Source organism: Larimichthys crocea, chromosome XXII (genome assembly GCF_000972845.2).
Source record: "Larimichthys crocea isolate SSNF chromosome XXII, L_crocea_2.0, whole genome shotgun sequence".
NCBI classification, from domain to species: domain Eukaryota; kingdom Metazoa; phylum Chordata; class Actinopteri; family Sciaenidae; genus Larimichthys; species Larimichthys crocea.
In genome coordinates this window covers 8307835-8324615 of record NC_040032.1, presented here as the reverse complement: position 1 = coordinate 8324615, position 16781 = coordinate 8307835, and the positions used below count along the sequence as shown (strand labels likewise).

General features: G+C 46.1%; 1 protein-coding gene across 1 annotated transcript in view; it reads left to right on the top strand.

Annotated features, from left to right (window-relative positions):
* Positions 1-14437, top strand: part of ltbp3 (latent transforming growth factor beta binding protein 3) — a 36016-nt gene extending 21579 nt beyond the window's left edge. The window contains exons 2-29 of the mRNA XM_027273592.1: positions 366-644; positions 726-889; positions 974-1079; positions 2115-2201; positions 2285-2401; positions 2485-2640; positions 3058-3165; positions 3267-3280; positions 3366-3435; positions 3635-3712; positions 4708-4836; positions 5494-5625; positions 5703-5831; positions 5912-6031; positions 6191-6313; positions 6393-6512; positions 6598-6717; positions 6909-7037; positions 7470-7643; positions 7732-7812; positions 8054-8182; positions 8260-8397; positions 8528-8668; positions 11297-11425; positions 12476-12637; positions 12714-12803; positions 12891-13019; positions 13517-14437. Of these exons, the coding sequence (XP_027129393.1) occupies positions 366-644; positions 726-889; positions 974-1079; positions 2115-2201; positions 2285-2401; positions 2485-2640; positions 3058-3165; positions 3267-3280; positions 3366-3435; positions 3635-3712; positions 4708-4836; positions 5494-5625; positions 5703-5831; positions 5912-6031; positions 6191-6313; positions 6393-6512; positions 6598-6717; positions 6909-7037; positions 7470-7643; positions 7732-7812; positions 8054-8182; positions 8260-8397; positions 8528-8668; positions 11297-11425; positions 12476-12637; positions 12714-12803; positions 12891-13019; positions 13517-13668 (3506 nt within the window). The 3' untranslated portion in view covers positions 13669-14437. The remainder of the gene's footprint in view (positions 1-365; positions 645-725; positions 890-973; positions 1080-2114; positions 2202-2284; positions 2402-2484; positions 2641-3057; positions 3166-3266; positions 3281-3365; positions 3436-3634; positions 3713-4707; positions 4837-5493; positions 5626-5702; positions 5832-5911; positions 6032-6190; positions 6314-6392; positions 6513-6597; positions 6718-6908; positions 7038-7469; positions 7644-7731; positions 7813-8053; positions 8183-8259; positions 8398-8527; positions 8669-11296; positions 11426-12475; positions 12638-12713; positions 12804-12890; positions 13020-13516) is intronic.
* The last annotated feature ends 2344 nt before the right edge of the window (positions 14438-16781 follow it).

The window sequence follows — 16781 nt, the reverse complement described above, 5'->3', positions numbered from 1 at the left end:
CCAGCGTTGTTTTAATGTTAGACCAGCGTTGTTTTAATGTTAGACGAGTGTGGTAATGAGGTGAACTGAAGTGCTGCTTGGTGGATCACATACACACCGACTATAAACACTATTAATTCTGTCATGGAGCCGTGCTGTTATTCTGTGCTGTTATTCAGAATATCAGCACGGCCTCAGTGTGATGCTGCTTTAAAAGAAGTGGACGGGTGAATAAAGACGGAGGTCTGATGTTTTTTAAATTTAGCTCCTGCTTCGTGTTGCTCAGGTTTTCCTCTCGTCTGATGTGATTCATAGCTCTGAACTTTTGACCGGTGTTAGTCTCTGCCCGTCTCCCCCTCTCATGTCCTCTGTCTGTCTCTCTGCAGTGGTGTGTCCCCTGACTTGTATGAATGGAGGCGTCTGCAGCTCGAGGAAACACTGCCTGTGTCCGCCCGGCTTCACAGGTCGGCTCTGCCAGTTTCCACTCCAGCAGACGCAGCAAGCTCAGGCAGCGCGGGGCAACAAGCAGCCCATCTACCCCATCTCCCTGAAGCCGGACGGCCTGAAGCTCGGCGAGCAGGCCGGGATGGGGCGGACCCAGCTGACCCAAACACACTCAGTGTTCACCCTGCCTTTGACACAAGTGGGACACCACTCGTCTGAAGGTATCTGTCACCAACTCTGAACTTCAACGTCTCTGATGATTTCTGTGACGCGTCCTCATCCTCCCACGTTTCTGGTTTCAGTGCAGATTAATCTACGCGTCCACCACACGCCGGACACCTCCGTCGTCATCCAACCTCTCGACCAAGCAGATGTCAAGCCTCCTCTGAAGACCGGGCCTCGTCTGATCCCGTCCAGACACAAACCGAAGGGGCGGTGCTTCCAGGAGACCACGCCCAAACAAGCCGTGAGTTTGTGACGGGCGGTCACGATGGCGTCCGTGTGCGTTTCTTTCCCACTGATGACGTTTTTCTGTGTCGTCTTCCTTCAGTGCAACAGCACGCCGCTTCCTGTCCTGACCAACCAGGAGGACTGCTGCGGCAGCGTGGGGAACTCATGGGGACAGAACAAATGTTATCAGTGCCCGAAGCTGCCGAGTGAGTCTGCTCTGCTGTAACACATCAACACGTGGGCTTCATTATATCACATATATATATATATATATCACATTCAACCAAAGGTATTGTGTTCCTCAGAATAAATGATTGTTTGTTGAGCAGCGTCTGCCGCTGTGAAACCACGGCCCGGGATTAAAACAGTCAGTGAGTTAGTGTTGAGGTCGCGGAGTGTGTGAACGCTCGGAAGAAATGACAGGAATTACACAGACAGTGAGGCAGAGAAGGAGAATGTGGAAAATAAGCGAGCTCCTCTGCTCGACTGTCATCACATTGCTGAAGATTGAATTTCAAGAAAATCTTGGCTACTCATGTTTTTCCACTCTGCTATTATTCCGTCTGCTCGCTCTGACTCAGACAAAGCAGCCTTTGACTAAACCTGATACCGCTCGTCTGCTCGCTCCGGCTGGAGTTCTGCCTGGACTTTGGCTGTTTTTCTTACTTTGAAATGAAAAGAGCCAAAATCAGCCGTGATCACGTCCTCGTCTTCTCATTGTTCTGTCTGAGCAATAAAACTTATTATTAGTTTGAGCCACATCAAAGTCTTTCTCTGTCTGAATCATCACAGAGCTGAGAAGAGACTCTGAAACGTTTGAGCTTGATTTGAGTCATTTCCAGATTAACAGGCGTGAAACAGACGCTGTAACACGTTTTGTTTTTGATCAAATAAGTTGGAGCATGAATTCATTAATGAATGTGTTCACACGTCTGGAGCCTGACCGGCTCCCAGCTGATGAAGCTGCCGCTGGCTGATCCCAGGAGAAAAGTCATTTTGTAGTTTTAAACATATTTATCTGTGTCTATTACAAAAACATGCACACGACCGATTATCCAAATTAGGTCATGTAGCAACTTTTAGGACAGCCAATCGCTGCTTTCCTTACTGAGGCGTCCTGCAGCCAATCAGAGACCATGAGCGGTCAAACCTCCACCTGACATGAGATCGATGTTCTCAGTGTTCTCCAAATGTTTTGTTGAGAATGAAATGACTCTCTGACTCTGAGCGTCTTCCCTCAGACGCCTTCGTGAAGCAGACCATCGTGGAGGAGTACGGCTCCACCTGTCCGCAGGGCTATAAAAGATTCAACAGCACTCACTGTCAAGGTAACGCAGAGTCCAGCTCTGTTCAAACTACACTTCCCATGATGCTTCACGGTCTGTCAAACTAACTGCTTCTTTTGTTAAAGATATCAACGAGTGCTCCATGCAGGGCGTCTGTCAGAACGGAGACTGTCTGAACACGCTGGGCAGCTTCAAATGTTCTTGCAAGCCCGGTTCGGTTCTGGACAGGAACCGGTGTATTGGTGAGTATCGGGCTCTTCGCCTCAGTGACATTTCCTCAGGTTTGAATCATTCCCGAGTTAAAACCCGTCGTGTCCTCGGTCAGAGTCTCCGGCTGAGCAGGGTCAGTGTTTCCGCATCGCGTCCGAGGCCAGAGGCTGCGAGCACGCACTGCCCACCCACCTGACCCAGGAGATGTGCTGCTGCACGGTGGGCAAAGCCTGGGGACGCAACTGTGAACGCTGCCCACAGGTGGGCACAGGTGAGTGCACGGAGGCGGATTACTATCAGATTATCATTAATGTGTTTCAATTTTCTTTTAAAGTTTTTAGTATTTTAATTCATTTGATAAACTTCAGCTGGTTATCTGTGCTCATGGAAATATTTAAATACAATAAGATGCTAACATATGTTTTATTACATTATGATACATCACGATACAAATCTATAGGAAAAGATCCGTTACAATACGATAAGATGCACTGTGTTAGGGTACAGTCAGATATCATACGTTACAATATGATGAGCTACGATAAGATACAACAGGGTCTGATCCCTTCTTTCAGCGGCACAACAAAGTAGAAGAAAAATACTTATATATATATATATATAAATTGTAAATATATAAGAGTTGTATATATTTTTCTAACATGTGCGATCCTGTCCTCCTGCTGTTCAGTGGCCTTCAGTAAGATCTGTCCTGCTGGTAAAGGTTACTTCCTCCAGAACATCCGAGAGACCGTGGCCTTCCCGCCCATCATCTTCCCCCGCAAACCCGACAAAGAGGGTGAGTCCTCGAGTCCTCGTCTATCCAGACACTTCACCTGTGAGTCCTGTTCTGACCTGTATGCGTCCTGTTCTGACTGCTTCCATCTCTTTTCATTTCAGAACCAAAGCGGCCGGTGAGACTTCATTCCTGTTTCTGATACTTTAATAAAACTCTTCTTTTCTTTGTTGTTATAAAATCTGATGATGTCGTTCAAACAGGAGAGACCTCCAGAGACGACGACCGCCGTCCACCAGGCTCCGACCAGCACCAGCAGCCCTCGCGTACCCGGTAAACTCACCTCAGATTCACAGTCCGTGACCCGACTGAACATTTGATCTGCTGCTGGAGCTGAATAACTTCAGCTGCTGAATAACTAGTGCAGAGAAATGTTCCCCATGTGTGCTGAAGACTAAAGATCAGGACTAAAGCTCAACATGTCATATTTCCTCCCTAAAGTCACTTCATCTCTCTTCTGTCGGCTCCGCAGTTGTTAAACCGACCCCTCCGACAATCGTCCGGTTGACCCCCGGCAATGACCCCCTCGAAACACAGACTAAAGTCCTGCGTGAGTTCCCGACTCAAACATCCACTCTGCATTCAGCTCACAGAGTTTCTTCTTTAAAGGCTGGTTCATGTTTCAGAGCTCAGAGCACATACCATCCCACAAATGACATGTTGACTTTCCCCACGTAATAATCGGAGCGTTCGGCATGCCAGACTCACAGAGCAACTCTGTGGGTCCAGATGAACCAAAGTTTAACCTGAGCTTAAATCTGGACAGCTGCATGCGTCTTCAGTGGATAACCGGTTTGGGACTCTGCATGTTTTCAACGATGAAGCATGGACCAGCTCCACACTCAGAAAAATAAAGGTTCTTTGGAGTGACACCACAGAAGAACCATTTTAAATTCAACAAAGAACCTTTAATGAAAAGGTTCTTTAAGAAGAACCATCAAGAAATGGTTCTCTAACCAAGAACCATTGGATGAATGGAGCTCTAGAGAACTCTAAATTAAAAAAAAGGTTCTTTAAGTTAAAAGTTCTTTGTGGACCTAGCTGGTTCTGTGAAGAACTGTTTGAAACGTTCTCCTGTAAAGAACCGTTTCTGGTTCTGTTGAAGAACGTGATCAGAGCTGTCGTCGGGTTCTTGATGTTCCTTTGACTTCACTGAGTCACAGACAGGAAGAGGAAGTGGACCTGTGGTCAGAGAACACACGAGCTCGTCATGGTTCTTTGAAGAACCGGTATTTTTCTGAGTGTACGGCTCATGTTCACACTCTTTGTGTTTGATGCTGCCATAAATCTGTTTAAAACTGAATATTTGCAAAAAAAATATTCCTGCAAAGATACGAACAAGAAGAACTCCAGAACCAAACAGAACATCTGGGTCCAGAGTTCTTACTCGGGTTCTGGTCAAAAGTTCTTCTTCAGAGCAACATTTAAAAACCTGAGCAGTGTGAACATGGCCAAAGATAGATCAAGGCGTGTGTTATATATATGTGTGTCTCTGTATAAATATATATCTGCATGTATATATATGCTGCTGTGCTCCTCCTGCAGCAGAGACAGATGAATGCAGGCTCCACAGGAACATCTGTGGTCATGGAGAATGTGAGAACAGCCTGAACGGCCACATCTGTCACTGCCACCCCGGATACCATCTGAACCCGCAGAGGAACGTCTGTGAGGGTAAGAGCCGATGGTCAGACGGAGGTCAGAGGAGGTCCGGAAACAAACAGAACCAGGCGGCTACAATAAACATCTGAAAGACTTTCTGTTTCAAAGGTTTTAAAAAGCAGCAAATGATCCAGCTAACGCTCCCGATCATGCACATCGCTATGACCCATGACCGACCGAGCACGCCCCCTCCTGCTACCTGTGACATTTTAATAATTACAATCAGGATTTTATGACCAGCGCTTAAATTAAACGTGATATTAAAAGTTTTATTTGAACTTTAAAGGGTTACTGCACTGATTTTGAAAAGTCGCCATGACGACAACTCGTGATGAAAATATTTCAGATTAAAAATAGAGAAACAGAAAATCTGGAGTTTAAAAGAATTAATAATTAACATTTAAGAAAGGAATAATCTTCATAACTCTGTTTTCGTTTGTGCTTAATCAGCTGATAATCAGACTTGTGTTGTGCAGTAAAGTGTGTATGACACAACATGACGAGTACACGAGGACACACAAACTAACGTCTGCAGACAGACTGTTGTAGTGATGTGAGGGGCTGAAGCTCCAGCTCAGCTCAGAGACCTGTTACACTCACAGATGAAGTGAAGCATGATGTTTGTGTGTGTGGCGTGTGTTCATGGCGTGTTTCTCTCTTGTTGTTCAGATGATAATGAATGTGAGTCAGAGCCGTGCGGTCATGGCCGAGGACTCTGCGTCAACATTGAGGGCGGTTACAAGTGTCTGTGCCGTCAGGGCTATAAACACATGGTGCAGCACGGGCGGCTCAAATGCATCGGTACGTCCGCTCCACAAACCTGAATGATTCTTTAGAAGTTGTCAGACTCTTCATGCTCCGTCCTCTCCGCTCTGCAGACGTGAACGAGTGCTCCAAGCAGGACATCTGCGGCGTCGGCGGTCAGTGTGTCAACCTGCCCGGCTCGTATAAATGTGAATGTCACAGCGGCTTCAGGAGCAAATCCCACCGCCACCCCGCCTGTGAAGGTACCAACACACCGAGGACACAACACTCATTATCTGTGCGTCCACCAGGCGCTGACGTCCGTGTGTGTCTCTTGTTCCAGACATAAACGAGTGTTTGAATCCTGACACTTGTCCAAACGAACAGTGTGAGAACACACCGGGCTCCTACGAGTGTGTCCCCTGTCTGCCGGGTCACGAGGCTCGAGCCGGGACCTGTTACGGTGAGTCACACCTGCAGAGATCAGAACTGGATCTGACTGTGTCTGCGTCACGTAATGATTTAAACTGATACAAGTTTTAGTGTGAATGTCTGGATGATCTCACAAACGTGTCACTGCTGTAATTAATCTTCTGCTAATTGCTCCTTCGTGTCTCGTCAGACATTAACGAGTGTCAGAAACCTGGAATCTGTCCTAACGGACGCTGTGAGAACCTCCCGGGAACGTACCGCTGCCTCTGTAACGAAGGCTTCCTGCCGTCGTCAGACAGCAAAGGCTGCAGCGGTGAGACCTGAGGCCGATCAGCGTGTTTCTAATGAAGATGAACTGTCATATGTTCTAACGAGGAGTCGTGTGTTCGCAGACATCGACGAGTGTCAGGACCGGCTGTGTGCGTACGGTCACTGCATCAACACCGAGGGCTCCTTCCAGTGTCAGTGCTTCCCGGGATACCAGCGCACGCAGGAGGGCAGCCACTGTGAAGGCACGACACGCAACACGCCACATCACCTGAACGCCAGACCGCCAAAATAAACTTCCTGTGCTCAGTTTGTCTTCTTTGTCTTCAGACATCAACGAGTGTGAGCGTCCGTCCAACTGTCAGAGAGGACACTGCATCAACAGCATGGGCTCGTACCACTGCGAGTGTCCGAAGGGGTACACGCTGGTCGGAGGCCGCAGGTGCCAAGGTGAGTCCTCAAGACCTTTGACCTCCAACTTCCTGTTTAAGTCTTCTTCACACGATCTGCAGGAAGTCATCATCATCATGTTGTTCAGCTGCTGACAGACACATTCCTCAGTGTAACATGAAGTCTGAACGTCTCTTCAGTCTTTCTGTCTCGGATGTTTTTGGAAACTTTGATCTTCGTGTTTCTTTCAGACATCGATGAATGTGCCGTGGACAGAAGTCTCTGCCAGCCCTTCGGCTCCTGTGAGAACAGACCCGGCTCGTATCTGTGTGTCTGCAACCACGGCTTCGTCCTGTCCGAGGACAAACACAGCTGTGAGGGTAAGCCACGTTCATCCCCGAGCTTCAAGCAGGCCTGAGCATCTGATCCGTTTGTCCTGAACCAGAACGTCTCAGTTCCAACCCAGAACAGCCGGAAAGTCAAAGAATTCAATCATTATCCAGACACCAGAACCTCTGCTAACGCTCAACGCGTTTTCTAACGCTCGCCGCGTTTTTTAACGCTCGCTGTGTTTTCTAACGCTCGCCGTGTTTCCTAACGCTCGCCGCGTTTCCTAACGCTCGTCGCGTTTCCTAACGCTCGTCGCGTTTCCTAACGCTCGCCGCGTTTCGTAACGCTCGATGTGTTTCCTAACGCTCGCCGCGTTTCCTAACGCTCGCCGTGTTTTCTAACGCTCGCCGCGTTTCCTAACGCTCGTCGCGTTTCCTAACGCTCGCCGTGTTTCCTAACGCTCGCTGTGTTTCCTCCTGCAGCGGTTCGGGTGGTGACTCTGGAGAAGAAGGAGTGCTACCTGAACCTGGACGACACTGTGTTCTGCGACAGCGTCGTGGCCACTAACATCACCAAACAGGAGTGCTGCTGCACCACGGTTGGAGTCGGGTGGGGGGATCACTGTGAGATCTACCCGTGTCCAGTCTCTGGGACAGGTACGTCTACAGAGCAGTGTAAACACACACTCAGCTTCCTGAACATGTGATGATCAGCATTATGTCATATTTTGTTTCCTCCACCCAGTCGACTACAACTCCCTGTGTCCGAGTGGACAAGGCCTCTACTATGATGAAGGAATGATGTACGGCCTGCCTGCCTACCACGGTGAGTATCACACCTGTCTTCAGATACAGCAGGGGACGGGATCGGGACTAGGATGGGGATGGGGACGAGGATGGGGACAGGGACGGGGATGGGGACGAGGATGGGGACAGGAACGGGGGCGAGGATGGGGACAGGGATGGGGACAGGGATGGGCATGGGGACGGGGATGGGGACAGGGATGGGGACAGGGAGACTGCTCTCCTCACGTCCAACAACACGATGTTTCCTTCCTTGTGTGCAGACATCGATGAGTGTTCTTTGTTTGGGGAGGAGATCTGTAAGAAGGGTCGCTGTGAGAACACGATGCCGGGCTACGAGTGCTACTGTCAGCGGGGCTTCTACTATGACGGAAACCTCCTGGAGTGCATCGGTACGTGGCTTCAGCCTCGACATAAAATCAGTCAAAGCTCCGTCACAGGCTCTTTACGGTCGTATCTTCCTCCTCAGATGTGAATGAATGCCACAACGAGGCTCTGTGCACCAACGGTCAGTGCGTCAACACCGAAGGCTCCTTCTTCTGCAACTGTAACCGACCCTGGACTCAAGACGCCGATAAGACCAACTGTGTGATGGCAACGATAGCAGGTCAGTAAGATCGTATCAGCTCCCAACGCCGTAACCTGTGTTTATATAATCTATAAAGATAGATGAATAATCTGGATTATCGGAGTTATTCTACATTAATCTGAGTGTTGAGTCTTTGTCTCCTCTCCAGACGTGAACGAGTGTGAGGACCCGGCTAACTGTAAGAACGGTCACTGCGTGGACACCCCGGGGTCGTACTACTGCATCTGCTCCCCGCCATGGACGCTCGCCACGGACCGAAACAGCTGTGTGACTCCTGAGGAGCAGGCCGGTGAGTGCAGACACTCGGCAGCAGGAAGGTTATGACGAGCACCGGGATTCTGGGTAATGTGGCTGTCTGCGGCCGGATATGTGAGAGGAAAGTCCAAGAAGTTCTGTGTCGGCAGCGTGAGGTTAACATCGTTACATCGTCACATCAAACATCACGCCGTCATGTGTTCTAATGTTTACAGACCAAACTGAAAGTTGCCCGTCATGTTTCTTTATCAAAGTTCTGTTTGTTCTGTTTCTGTTCTGACTTCATAAGTATTACAGAGTCTGGGTATGATAGTTGAATATCAGATGGTAGACGGTCACATTATGTGTTGCTTTGTTCTGAGGATCTGAACCACCTGATGCTCAGTTCAGATGCCGGACAGTCTTTGAGTCGGGTTTGCTGATAACTACAGAAAGAAAGCTCATCTGATGGCCATGATTGGACCAGGAAGAGCAGAGATGGACGGTGTGGTTGAATGACTTCTGTTAGGTCAGACATGTTGGAGATGGGCTCTGGACTCACACAGGTGTGTCATATTCATAGAAACACCTGAGCCGAGGTCCGGAGAGTTCTCGGTGAGGTGCGACTGTCGATCCGGTCCTTCTGGTGTGTGTCCATCAGACGAGTGTTTGAGAGATCTTGATGTTGAGCTGTGGTGACAGACGTTCATGTTGGAGCTACCTGTGGTGATGAATCTCCATGTTGAGCCTCGTGTGAACTTCAGATGACCTCCATGTGAAGCTGCTGCTCCCTGACCTGAAGTCAGCAGAGACGCTGTCATCTCTCATGTGACCTGTTAGATCCGATGTTAGGATGAAGGGCGTCGATGAGCTTAACCTCTGCCCCCGCTTGGCTGTGAGAACTTTTGCAGAAACTTTTCTTTTTAGTCCATTTTTTGTTTCTTTTCCTCTCACGTCTTTAAACTGTGTTGATGCATTTTTCTCCTTCTGCTCAGCTTCATGTAAAAATCTACACGTCCAAACAAACTGCTGTGAAATCATCACATCACTATTTATTTCATAAATCTGTGAAACAGCTTCAGACTTCAAACACTGAATAACTGTCCTGTAACTTTAAATGTCAGTTTATGATTTAATGATTCATTATTTATCACATAAAGGTGGATGTGCTGTTACAGTCTTGGAGATGTCAAACATGAACACGCTGATTTCACTGCATTAGTATTTTTCATGTAGTGTCAGATTCTCCCTGTGGACGCCATGGTGACCAAAAACGTCTCATTGACTTCCAACAAAAACATATTGTACAATTACAATGACTGATAAAATGACAATGAATTACAATGACTGATAAAATGATTACAGTAGCAGTGGAACCTGTGATAGAGACAGAGAGACACAGATGCTCAGCAGCAGCAAGAGAGTTTTCAGTAAAGGAGATGTGTCTGCATCTTCAACCAATATCGTGCCTGACCTGGCATAACAAACTGTAACAGCACCAACAGCACATCCACCTTTCATGTGATTAATAATGAATCATTAAATCATAAACTGACATTTAAAGTTACAGTTAGGATAATTATTCAGTGTTTGAAGTCTGAAGCTGTTTCAGAGATTTATGAAATAAATAGTGATGTGATGATTTTACAGCAGTTAGTTTGGACGTGTAGATTTTTACAGTGAGGAGGAGGATGGACATGTTTGTGCATCACTTGTACTTGGACATGAATCAGCTGAGCGAGTTATTCATCTTAAAGTTCTCAGGACTGAATGTGAATGTTGATCTCAGGTCTGAACATCTAAATGTCTTCCAGTCCCTCATGTTTCAGGTTTTCAGTCCAATGACGCCATATTTAGTTTCATTCAAGCTTCAAGTAAAGAGTGGCAACGCACACACACACACAGAGTACACACACACACACAGAGTACACACACACACACAGAGTACACACACACACAGAGTACACACACACACAGAGTACACACCGGCCTTCATGGCAGTATCATTTTATCTGCAAACTAAAAGTGTTGCTGGAACAAAGCTTCCAGTTTTAAGCTGCAGCTGGTTGCAGCTGGTTGCAGATGTTGCAGCTGTTGCAGATGTTGCAACTGGTTGCAGCTGGTTGCAGATGTTGCAGCTGGTCGCAGATGTTGCAGATGTTGCAGCTGGTTGCAGATGTTACAGCTGGTTGCAGATGTTGCAGCTGGTTGCAGATGTTGCAGCTGGTTGCAGCTTGTTGTAGCTGGATGCAGATGTTGCAGCTGGTTGTAGCTGGATGCAGATGTTGTAGCTGGTTGCAGATGTTGCAGCTGGTTGCAGATGTTGCCGATGTCGCGGTGCGGTTGCATGTTACCTGCAGCATTATGCATGACCCAAGCTCATTTTGAAAGTTTGCATGCAACATTTTGATAGAAAGGAAGCAGAAAAGAGTCCGGACATACCAGGGGGTGGTCACAATAACGAGGATCTCTGTACATTGTTACAATATCACTGCAATGAATGCTGAATGTTCAGTGTGTGACTGACTGAATGATTCACACTGAACATCACAAACAAAGTGTCTATTGCAGATTTATTGTACTGAATTCAATTTGATGATTATTGTGTCCACCACCTACAGACTCAGAGCTGGCCCCAAGCAGATGTTCATACTGTAACCAGTGTCTGTGGTGCCCTTTGCAGATGTGAATGAGTGCCAGGACCCCTCGTACTGTAAGAATGGCAGGTGTGAGAACACGCCCGGCTCCTTTCACTGTTTTTGTGACCCTCCCCTCACCTTCAGTGCAGCGCTGAAACAGTGCGTCTATGACGGTGGGTAAAAATCAGCGTCAGCTCACCTGAGCATGACCCATCCAAACGAGTTCTGGCTTACGTCACCACATCTGCCGCTCATGTTGCTCCTTCCAATCTGGCCCGCACTGGCTTTATGTAATACCATCTACCCACTCACAGTTCCCATTCCTGGAAGAGACACCAGTTTGTGTAGTGACTAAGAATACACATGGAATGTACGCACACAAAACATGTTCAGTGTGAAGATTTGATTTGACTTCATGTGCTCTGCATGTCCAAAAACTATCTGTGTGTAAACTGAAGCTCATTCTGCATGTCAGACCTTCACAGTCATGAACGCCATGAATGTTTCATATGTGTGACTCCACAGGACTGGACCAACATTATATATCTTCAGTCTGTACATACTGATCCACGAGCTGTCGGCCTAACGAGTGAAGTGTAGCACAACACTGATTATTTTATGTCGACATAAAAGACACTGCAGGAGTTTGTCATCAGGCTGCCACATGTACTCCATGGATTCATTTTATATATATATATCTTAGATAGATATAGATATATAGAATATATATGATAAACACTGATGCACATGGCGTGATGTCTTATTTTAAACATTTGGTAACTTTAAGATGATTCTGCAGTTCGACACAAAGTTTATCTGTTGAAGCTCGTTATTCCCATGAGCACATCAGATCGGACAAAGTAATATAATATAATATAATATAATATAATGTAATATAATGTAATATAATATAATCTATATATTGAGGTTATTTAAAGTTTTTCTTCTTCGTACCCGTTATTTACGTTTGACACGTGTAGTCACTGATTAACTGTTCAACATATGTAGAAATATATTCCATCATTTATTAAGACATCATGTGACCAGCATCCATCTTCTCTAAGAGGACTGTGCTGATGTGAACTCATTATTTCAGTTTATATCCAGTGTCACTGTTGGACTGGCTGAATGTGGCTTCCTGTTCTGAGCTACATCCTGTGACAGAAACTTAAAATCTGAAAATCATTTCTAACATTTTCCCGCTTTGTCTTTTTTTTACCCAGATCGCACTGCAGCCCACAAAGACGTGTGCTTCCTGCAGGTGGACGAGGGTTTGATCTGCAGCGAGCCGAGGAACGGCATCGTGGTGACGTACTCGGAGTGCTGCTGTCACTACGGTCGAGGCTGGGGGCCCGAGTGTAACACCTGTCCACCCAGAAACTCAGGTGAGTACAGTGAGGAGCCGACTCTGAACGCTCCCAGCGCCTCCTCCTTTTTCTAATGTTTGTTTCTCGTGCTCAGAGATGTTCAGCCGTCTGTGTGAGATGCATCTGGAGACCGAGTCCGACGGGGAGCAGGATTTCCTGCCAGTATTCGCCAACTACAACCCAGGTAAACCATCGGCCATCTCTGTTAGCGTCTCATCTGTTTCCCCCCTGCAGACGTCTGACTTTCTGATCCGTCCTATGTTTTCTGAAGGGGACAGTTCAGAGGAGGACTCGGATGAATGCAGCTGTGCAAACGGCCGCTGTGTGCGCTCGTACCTGGGCACCATGTGTGAATGTAACACAGGCTTCAGGCTGGACCACTCCCGCACCCGCTGCATAGGTCTGTATATTCATTAGTTACAAGAAATGATGTTCTGTTTAATATTACATGAAGGTTTGCAGTGTTGCATTTACATATTTTTGGGATGTGACAGCGTGGAGATGGCAGAGTGATATTTTTGTTTATTCAGTTTATTTATTTCGTGATTGCTTGGTCGGAACTACTTGTTGTATATTCGCAGCCTGCATAGGTTATAACTATATATATTATATTTTAATGAACATTTATTGGATAATTTACCTGTTTATGAGACTTCATAACATCCTGTAAAAGAGGAGCTGCTATGTTTCATGAGGTCCCTTTGTTTCAAAGCACGGTCCCCTGTTCGTACTGTAGGACAGTCTGCTGTTATAATGTTACCATGGCTGTGGACGAATAATGCTGATGCTAATGTCGCTCTGCTGCCTGTTTGAGCATGTACTAAATGTCTAGTTGACCAATCAGATTGCTTCCTTTGCTTCCGGCTCGCTCTCATTGGTTGTGTTTGTCTCCCTCAGACATCGATGAGTGTGCGGAGCCCAGCCCTCGGGGCAGTCCCTGTAAGAACGCTCGCTGCGTGAACACCGCCGGCTCCTACAAGTGCTTCTGCAAACAAGGCTTCGTGGCAGCGCGCAGGCCGAACACATGTCTGCGCCGCAGAACTCGGTAACCTCGGCGTGTTTATCGACGTACGCAACACACACACAGCCCGCACGTACACATCTGTCTTACAAAGAGAGGACCATGATTAAACACAACAGGAGCCGATCACAGCTCATGAAACATATCGTCGTCGCCATCGTCGTCAGCTCCTCTCATGTCCCACCTCACATTTAAAGAAATAATCCTGCAGACGAGGGAACGCTTTGTTTGTTTGTTCGTTAAACTTTTTGTAATTATTGTTTTTTTTTAAACAGTTTTTTGTTAAATTGTGATTTTTGTCATTTTTAATCTGAATTCTCAAAGTTTTATTGATGAAATGTTTCAAAGATCTACCTGATGTTCTGTCAGCCCGCTCACGATGTCACATGTTCTGGTCACATTCCCCTTCACGTCCACATTCTTTCATGTCTGAACCTAAATTGACGTCATCTGAATTGTGTTTTTTTTTGTTTGTTTGTTCGTTTTTTTAACCACACATTGTTGATTTTGTGTTATTGTACAGTTTGTCTGATGACTCAGCAGTTTCTGTCTCACCCCTGTTTTTATTTGTTGATGTAAAATAAGAGAAACCTGAAGTTTTTGTATAATTTGACATGTGCACCGAAGTGGACTGTAAGCTAGAAAGAGAAGAGCTCATGCACTTAGCGATGGATATTTTGGGGATATTTGCTAAATTTAGCTGATTCCAGTAAAGTTTGATCTGTTGTCATGAATGCTGTGAGTATTTAGAAAACCAAAGACGAGAAGAACCGAATTAAAAAAAGATGTCAACCAGTCGTACTTTTGTTTTTCTTGTGTTACGTTTTGTTGAGTTCACATGCAGTCAACATGGCAGAGACATACTGTAGGTCTTCTTTATGTCTGCATGCTTTAATGTGCAAATCTGTAATATCATCATAAATCATAATCAAAACATGAAATAAAAATAAAACTTTAATAAATTAATAAGAAATGATTTGAGAGATGAAACAGCATAAAAAATAAAAAGTAACGAAGAAGCGTCATTAAACATGTTTTTTTTTTATTTCCTTCAGCCTATGTTCGCTAACCTTGACAGGAAGTATCTGATCTCAGTTCAGCCAGGAGACTTTTCAAAATAAGAGTGGTGTGTCAGTGTGGTAAGATCCTGATGGTGTGTGAATATGAGACAGATGACATGAAGAATAGCGCCATCTCGTGGTTTCTTTCAGTCACTTCAACTGTAGAGCCAGTAAACACTGACTGAGTGTGTGCAGACATTTAAAATGTCTCTCTGACCTCCAATAGTCTTTTATTTTCAGCCTAAATGTTTTGGATTGGTTGTTTGCTCGTCTGTTTTTTCACTTACCATATGTTAATTTCCAACATGAATCACATGATGAATATTTATTTTTCTCATTCCAGCTGCAAACGAAACATTAAAAACTGAGTTTTCTCATGAAATTTATTTTTATTTTATGTTTTTGGAGTTATATATGGAGAATAACTGCACAGTAATAACAGTTTGTATATTATATATATGGAGAATAACTGCACAGTGATAACAGTTTGTTATATATGAAGAATAACTGCACAGTGATATCAGTTTGTTTGTTATGCACTTGACAGTAGGCAGGAACACAGTCTTTCTGTAAAAGTCTTTAGATGGAGCTGCAGTTCAGAAGTCCTAAGCACAAGCTCCGAAGGCATCTGCTGAGAAATCTCCCATGTCGAAGTTGGAGTGGCAAGACGCCAAACAGATGCAGACGATAACAAATAAACAAATAACACCAGGAAACTCACATGGGATCGGAGTTGGGGACGGAAAGCAGGCAGGTTTACCAGGGCAGAGACGGAGAGTCCGGGTCAGGAACAAGCAGGGTTGGAACCGGGAAATCAAGCCGAAGATGAGTGCTGGAAAGTTCTGCATAATACAAAGACAATCTGGCAACGTAACGCTGGGCTGGTGTTGCTTAAATAGTGGCTAGAGACTGATGAGGAGTACCTGAGTGCACAGGTGAACAGTTGACTGAGGAGAGGGGAGTGGCCGGCAGGGAGCGTGAGCAAAGGGGAGGAGAGTGGAAAATTACTGGCAGAGCAGCAGAGGAATGGATTGTGACAATAAAGTCTCATAACAAGTCTGATTATCGGCTGATTAAACTCTGATTAAAACAGAGTTATAAAGATTATTAATGTGACAGTTTGGACCTCTAATTGTACTGAAAACAACAGATGACTGATCATTGACTGAAGCATCTTTAAACAGATGACTCAGGGACGATGAGCTCAGCTGAATCTGAAGCTGCTGTCAGACGTGAAGGGAAAGTCCTCAGCCGACAGGCTGCAGCGTCGGACAGGCACAGAAATAAAAAGACTGACGAAGGAGAAAAGAGACGAGCCGAGACAGTCCAAGAGACATCTGTCCACCTCAGCGGGGACTCCCTCATTTATCACTCCTCTGATTTATTGTTTTTGTATATTTTTATATGTTGTTGATGAAGTCAGTATCACATGTTGGAATAACTGTTACAGCAGTGACGAGATGATCCTCCACCAGAGGGAGGTGTTACACATCTGTACAGAAGCTGTCCGTCAATCTGACTGACATCCAGCAGCCAATCATCATCCAGGTCCCCAGCAGCAGCTGATATCACTGCCTAGTCCAGCAGCAGTCAGCCCAGCTCGGCGTCTGTCTTTCAGCCTTTTATTTCACCAAGCTCTCACCAACCACTAAAAGTCAGTCCCACATTTACTCTTGTCCGGCGGCTTCTTGCTCGCTCACTCTCTCCTTTTCTCTTCTTAGCTTCCTCCGTCAGCGTCCTCTTCACTCTCTTCTCCTCTGCCATCATGTCCATAGAAGCTGCTGAGCCTGGTTACCTCCTCTTCTTCTTCCTGGTCGTCCATAACGCCTGTTAGTACAAACACTCAGTTCGTCAGCTCACCGCCGTCCCGTCGCTCACAGCTCAGAGCGACGGGTACCCGTCGCTCTGAGCTCACCGCCAAGCTGCCCGTCGCTCTGAGCTCACCGCCAAGCTGACGAACTGAGCTAACAGCGGCTACAGTTGTAGCATCAGCTCTGTTGTGTTTTCCACATGAACGCATCATGTGATCATGTGATCCAGAAATGTGAGCTACACGCCAAAACATACGTGTAGTATGTGT